Consider the following 7,575-nt stretch of genomic DNA (forward strand, 5'->3'; position numbering starts at 1 on the left):
GGGCTACTGTCTCATCCTCTCTTTTGTCCTCACTTCCTCCAGGCTTATCTACTAATTTTACAAAACCCACTCCTCATCTATCAACTCTCATGCTATTGGACATTTCACTTTTACAACAATAGTAAAATAAAATATGTTCAGCTATTAACATGTTGATGACACCCACCTGGCAGTAATGAATTCTGAGATGTGAGACAAGAGTAACAATGGCTGTGGTGTCAACTTGGTGAGCAGGGATTCCCAGTGGTTTGGCAGATGTGATGTATTATGGTGGTGGCATAACCACCATCATGTGGTCTGAAATGATTAATCTGCATTTTCATATCATGCCATTTTTCACATAATGACCTAATCTTTGAAACCTAGTTATGTCAATAAGTGTGGAGTGGGTATTTTAGAAAATAAATGCACCCAAGTACTAAACCCAGTTACAGACCTCCCTTCCACTTTGGTTGACTGTCAGGGGAGCCAGCCCTTAACAAATCATTATAGGCCCAGCAGGCACAATTGTACAGTGATAATATTAAAATGTAAAGATTACAGTAAAGTCATAGAGAATAGGAGAGATAGAAGAGAGAGTGAAATGAAGGAGTCGGACACATTTCATGGTAGCATGCTCACCTCAGCCCTGCTTGGTGGTCCACGTGGAGAGGTGGAAGGTGGGACTGGCAGGGGAGAGAGAGCAGAGGAGAACCAGAGGAGAGGGAACAGGGCTGGAGAGGGAGACTGGGGACCGGAGGAGAGAGCATCTTTATTGTTTTGGGGCTATTTGTAGGTATCCATAAGACCTGCATATTCAGTAGTTACATATGTCACAAGGTGGGTGGTAATCATGGGTGCCATGGGTCACCCATCCCTGAGCTCACGGTTGAGGAAACCCAATACCTGCATTGGGGGAAGGCAATAAGGGGATGGGTGCCTTGGTGGGAGGAAATAATCAGGGAATGTCTGCTTCTACAGGGAGACAGAATCAACCATGTGCTCACTTGAAGGCAGCATAGATGTTAGGGGAGAATCCGTGGGAATGACATTTGTTAGTTTCCCACAGTTGACTTGTTCTGAAAGAACTGACTCTTCTTCAGCCTTCTGGAAAGCAGGCTGTTTCCTCTCCTCCCGTGCACGGTACCTCAGTCAAGATGTGAGGTCAAGTTTCTGATCATTTTTCCTCTAGCTTCCTGTTAACATTTAAGGGCTTATGTCAAGCAGAGCCCTGTCAATAGAAGCTTATGAGGAAAATTTAGCAGTGTGGAGGGGACTAATTGGTCCCCGCTAGAAAGAGCATTGACCAAGTTTTATGGCTGCAGGAGTGCTGTGGGGACCACATCTCACTGACCTCCTCTGACTTAGCAAGGGGGAAGGGGACTCAAACTCAACATCAGCCCAGGGTGGAGGCATAGTCTGGCATGCTGTATGACAGTAAGCCTCTTGGATTTTTCCCCCCTGTTTTAATGTTCACTACATCTGTATAGTGCATTAAGCCTTTTTATAGTACGGTCTTACTTTGCAAATGGATGGAAATCAAATATCTAATGTGTTGTTACCACGACTCATCTGTCAATTGGTCTTACTATAGTGTCTTGTGATGCTGGAAGCTATGCCACTGATATTTCAAATAACAGCAGGATCCCAAGGGTGGACCAGTTTCAGGAGAGTTTCCAGACTTAGACAGATTAACAGCTAGTAGAAAACATTGATTCCCAGATGGAGACAAAGGCATTCCTAGAGGACACCAAAGGCACCTCATCAGTGGACTATTTTCATATTTAAATATCAAAATGGAGTGTGCCTGACTAGAGTGGTGCACCTCCAAGCCAAGGAATGCCAAGGATTTCCCACAAACCCCAAGAAGCTAAGAAAGGGTGAGATAAAATCTTCCAGAGACCCTCCGGAGAGACATCTTAATTCCAGACGTCTCACCTCAGAGCGGTGAGCCAATCAATAGATGAGCTCAGCAAAACTGCACTGCACTGGACACTACAGGTCCAGACCCACTGCCACTCGGAGCCTGGCTCTGAGTACCTGCTACTTTACATTCAGGGCTTACACATCTCTGAAGAGCCAACGGTATTTCTGCAAACAGTAATGTATTCGCTTGACAACTGAAGGAGGAAGAGAAAGGAGGAAAACGTCACTCTCTGCTTGATTTGTTTGCTCCTACAGGAATTAACTGGAGTTCAGTTTCTTGCCCTGATGCTGGCCAGAAATGGGAGTGATGCCATCTGTGACCAGAGAGCTGTGCTGACAAGCTGGCCTCTGTGCTCTCGCAAGTCATTCTGTTACTTCACAGCATTCTGAACCCTGTCCACCAATCAGAAGGCTTCTTACTAGGGGGGAAAAAAACCACCCCAACTGCTGCTAAGTGCTAAGTGCCAGGAGTCCTTAGCAACTCTCTGCAGCTTTTGAAACTTGAGAGGGGAAGACTGTGTAGTCAGCCTTCAGGAGAAAAGGGTGTCTAGGCATCAGGAGCAGCAGACTCGCAAGATGGACGCATCCCTCCACTCTCCTGAAGGACCTTTAGATAAAGAAGATGACAAACTGAAAAATCAGGCCGAGGAGGAGGAGTTTAAGGAACTGGATGGTCTGAAGGAAGCCTTGGCCAACCTCAGGGGACTGACCAAGGAAGAGAAGACTGAGAAGGCCATGCTTCACTCCCGCCTCGACGAGCAGTCCCAGCTCATCTGCATCCTGAAAAGAAGGGCCGATAAGGCCCTGGAGCGATGCCAGGTCCTGGAGCTGCTCAACACGGAACTGGAGGACAAGAGGACGGAGGAAGCCGAGAAGCTCAAGGCCCAGTGCGAGCTGGCCCAGAAGCTGGAGGAACGCTTTATGACTCTGGCCGCCAACCATGAGCTGATGATCCGGTTCAAGGATGAACATAAGCAGCAGAACGTCAAGCTCAAAGAGGAGAATGCGAAGCTGAGACTCGAGAACAACACCCTCTTCAGCCAGGCGCTAAAGGACCAGGAGGCCAAAGTGTCGCAGCTCACCACCCACAGTGAGATCCTCACCAAGGAGCTGGAGACGCTGAAACAGAGGTGTCTTCAGCATGCCACCCAGGCACAGGCCCGCGAGAAGGAGCTGCTGGAGCTGCAGAGCCAGCAGGCCTGCACCCACGCCAAGGAGATGAAGCAGCTGTGCAGCCAGGTGCAGGACCTCAAGCAGCAGCACCAGCGGGCCATGGAGCAGGTGGTCAAGGCTGAGGAGGCCCACAGCAGCCTGAGCCAGGAGCTGCAAACCCGACTGCAGACCCTCACCCGCGAGAAAGAGGAGCTGCTGCAGTTGTCCATGGAGAGGGGCAAGGTGCTTCAGAACAAACAGGCAGAGATCCGCCTGCTGGAGGAGAAGTTGGAGACAGCAGATGTGGCCAGGAGGCATGCCCTAGATCGGTTTGAGCAAGAGGCAGTGGCTGTGGACAGCAATTTGAGGGTCCGAGAGCTACAGCGCAGAGTGGATGGGATCCAGAAGGCCTACGATGAACTCAGGCTGCAGTCTGAAGCTTTTAAGAAGCACAGCCTGGATCTTCTAAGCAAGGAGAGAGAACTCAACGCCAAGCTTCGCCATCTCTTTCCATAAGGAAGGGTCTCCTTCCTCTGGGCTTTGATTTAGATGAAAGTAATATCCCATATATTATTTTAAGCACAAAAGGAAACTCAAAGAAAAGCTACTTTACTGTGATCATGTTGTTCTTATCGTAAAGCTAACATGAATGGTCCGTCCTACCACCCAGGAAATCGGAGATTTACCAGATTGCCTTTGTGCCTATGAAAATTTCCAGAATTTTTCTGTCAGTAGCTTCATGTCCCATAACTTGTTTATACTCAACCTCAAGTATATCTATTCTAAGAGCTTTAATTAGTAGCTTCTATGATTTCAGTGGCCCTTGGATGTACAATATGTGCTATTATGAAAAAAATAAATAGGACAATTAACCTTTGACAGGCAGGATTATAGAGTCTTGTCATGGAGGCTGTAGATTCTAGTAGGTAGCAGCATCATAATAGCCTGGATCCTTTGCAGAAATAAGTGTCTGATTTTGCAACTGGCCACACAGTTGCTTGTCTTCAGCTACCTTACAGTAGTACTCTGTTTTAGTTTCCAGGTTGGAAAAAGAGATTGAGATTATTAAATCCTTTGCCAAAGTAGATGAACTTTATAATAGTTACTCCGTATGACATTAAGTAAATTAGCCAATTTTTATTTTTCCTGTAAGCTTAGATCATATTCCAATTTTCAAAAGATAAAAGTAGGGTTTAGATGAGCAATAACGCAGGTATTAGTAGTTTCATTTAATATTACACAATATGTGAGTAGAACACAGGCCCCAATTTGGGGGTATGATTCACTAGCAACTCATAACAATTGTTTTCTGTTTTTTATTCTAATTGCAGTTATTTGTTCCTTTTTTTAATTAAGAAAACAAACTAAATGTTGCATGTATATTTGCAACACTGTGTAGAGATGATTAGGCAATTAAGAGTGAATTGTTTTGATATATTTAAAGTTCTTAAAGTATAGCTATAAAATATACTTTATGCTTCCTTATTTCCCTATGTTTAGTGACTGATATGTAGACATGATTCTGAATATATCTCAAAGTAAGTGGTGATATAGTATTTTCTCACTCATTTTGATGCTAAGCATGCCAAGAGTCACAATTATTTAAGTTTGTATTAAGATATTACTAGGTGTCTGTTAAACAATTTTGGGGAGGTAGAGGGCCAACCCAGGACTCAAACCTAAACAATTTCTAAGCAAGCACAATTTAACCTCAAGCAAATTTAAACCTATTTCCTTATACTTCTATTAAGATTTTGCTATTACATACTAAGTTTTGCTCATTAAGATAGAAAGTATGTTGTTCATTTCAAAGTACTACTTACTTCCTTTTACATGTTAACAAGAATCAGAATATAGGCCCTAATTCAATCAAGGCTCTTTTATTGAAGCGGTACTATTTCTCATTGCACTGAAATAGTTCGAATGTATGTTTTATTTAATCATCAGTATTCAAGAAGGTATCATGCTCATTCCTATTTTAAAGAAGAGGAAACATTTGGTAATTTGCTCGTTTTCTTCATTCCTTGGGGAGCAGGGATTTTGATGACTATGCTCCACTAAAAGACATGCTGGCTTTCTACCGGGTGCCAGCCACTAGGCGAGGCATTCAGAATAAACCTGAGCACGTATGCTTTCTACCCTGGAAAAGCTTGCATATGGAGTAGGGGCAAGAAACAATGACAACGACGTGTGATGTGTTTTCAGCAGGTGTTGAGAAAAGAACAACAATCTAATTCTCCCTGGGGTCCAGGATATGTTTAGGGGGTTTGGTGGGTAAAAAAGATAATTTACTATAGAAATTGACATATAAATGGTGTCTTAAAGTATTAGTAGAATTTCATCAAGTGAAGAAAGTTTGGAAGGATTTGAAACTGCATAATGTAGAAAGACACAGAAGTGTTTTTGTTTTGTTTCTCTTAAGCCCAGATGTGGGGAACCACGTAGCGTGGGAGAGGTGTAAAGAGGTGGCTATCCATAAAGTTGGAAGAGTAGGTCATGGCTAGACGTGTACTAGGCCTTGACAGCTAGACCTAGCATATACAGTAGGACAAGAGCTCCCGTGGGTCAGGGATTCCTAGTTTGGTAAAGGATAAGGGAAGTAGTGATTAAAGGAAAAGGGAAATATCCAAAAAGGTTTCTTCAGTTAACTAATAAGGTAATTCAATGGAGCATTATTTTACAAAATAATTTTCTTACTATTCGTTTAATCTAAGAAATAATTACAATTGAGCAATTCACAGCTGTGCCACATATTTTATGATAAATAGTAATGACATCTAGTATTGGAAGAGGGCTTTTGAGGGTGGGAAAAGATACCAACCCTAATGACATCCTTGGGGACAGAGACCCATGTCCCCTAAAGTGTGGGTGGAGGAAATGGGGGCAGGTGTCTTTGTTCTAAATATAGTGCTGTTCCAAACCATGCTGAACTGAATTTGCTTGAACCATATAAATGGCTGTTAGGCCACAAATGGGTACATGGGCAGTTTGGTAAGGTTTGCTCCAGTACATTTGGGGATGTTTTCAATGGAAAGTGAACAATGGAGATAGGAGGTTAAAGATGGACTCTTGACGAGCTGAGGGAAAGAGGCCACAACATGGATGAAGAAAGGAGGAATGTGTGTGCTGACTAGATGTCCAGCGCTTTTCATTTCACCGTCATGTCCACTCATCAAGGAAGGTTCCATTATCTTCCATAGAAGAGAAAATTAAGAGTCTCAGGGGGTAAGTGACTTGCTTAGTGGTATTGGAATTTTGAGCGACACGGATGAAATTTAAACTCAAGCCTCTCTATCAGAGTGGGACTGGTGGGCACACAACCTGAGCAGTTGCACAGGGCACTCACTTGGTTTAACGCTTGGCTATTGTCTTGTGGCACCCCTGGTGGCATAGTGGCTTTGAGTTGGCCTGTGATCCAAAAGGTCTGTGGTTTGAAACCACCAGCCACCCTGCAGGTTGCGTTACAGTATTGGCAACCCACAGGGGCAGTTCTACCATGTCCTGTAGGGTCACTATGATTTGGCATTTATTGATGGCAGTGGGTTTTTGGTTTGGTTGTTGTCTTGAAATTTGTCATAGTTTTTTTTTTTAGCAAGAGCCCCTCATTTTCATTTTGTGCAAAACCAAAAACTCCTTGCTGTTGATTCTGACTCCTGGCGAACCCACATATTCCAGAATAGGATTTCGTGCCCTTCATGGTTTTTTCTGGGTGCCAGTGGGTCGGTTTGAAAGCCAACCTTTAGTTCCATATTCAGTCACAAACCATTCGCGTCACCTAGGAGCCCATTCAGTTTGTGCAGGTCTCAAACTAAGCAGCTGGGTCTGCTTTCCAACCCTAAAACTCCCGCTTGCTCCCCGTATACAAACTACCACGAAATGATGTCTTTTTCGCGGCGCTCCACAGCACTTTGTATTCCACTTGTTCAGTGCTTATCTTGTATTATATTTGTGACCCAGAAACACATGAGGGAATCTGCCAGTCTGACCAGGTGGGCACTGACCCAGGCGATGCTTACCACTGGAGCAAACTGGCAAAATGGGAACCAGTGCGCCAAAGTACTAACCTTAGGAGTAAATTTACAAAAATCAACACAACAGCAAAATCTCCCTGGCACACAACAACAACAAAGTAGGCGTATTCCAAAGTTTGGGGATTTTTTTCCCCTGCCCTACAATGAAATTTGGCTGAACGAACATTCTAAAATGAAATGATCTCTGAGCAATGCTGTTTAGCTGATTAGAGTGTGTCTTTCGTGTTCCCTAAACTATAAATGTCTCTGTGTGCCTCTGCGGAACTTGTCTGACTCATAAATATGAATATATAAACACATACAAAGTATAAATATAAATAATATACATATAAACATACATTTACATATAAAAGTATAAATAGAAATATGAGAGTTTGAAAAGAGAACAAGGACTATAAGAAAAGTAAAATTTGAGGTTGATGTTTTCAGAATACTCCTGTTTCAGCTAGTAGGAATGAATGAATTTGTTGTAAAATGCATTAACAAA

General features: G+C 43.4%; 1 protein-coding gene across 1 annotated transcript; it reads left to right on the plus strand.

The window, feature by feature from the left end:
- The first annotated feature begins 2,463 nt into the window (after positions 1 to 2,463).
- On the plus strand, positions 2,464 to 3,573 carry CCDC89 (coiled-coil domain containing 89). Its single transcript, XM_013006227.3, has one exon. The coding sequence runs from the start codon at positions 2,482 to 2,484 to the stop codon at positions 3,571 to 3,573; it is 1,092 nt and encodes a 363-aa protein (XP_012861681.1). The 5' UTR covers positions 2,464 to 2,481.
- The last annotated feature ends 4,002 nt before the right edge of the window (positions 3,574 to 7,575 follow it).

Source organism: Echinops telfairi, unplaced genomic scaffold (assembly GCF_000313985.2).
Source record: "Echinops telfairi isolate 266 unplaced genomic scaffold, ASM31398v2 ScPeMD7_1713;HRSCAF=2227, whole genome shotgun sequence".
NCBI lineage: Eukaryota > Metazoa > Chordata > Mammalia > Afrosoricida > Tenrecidae > Echinops > Echinops telfairi.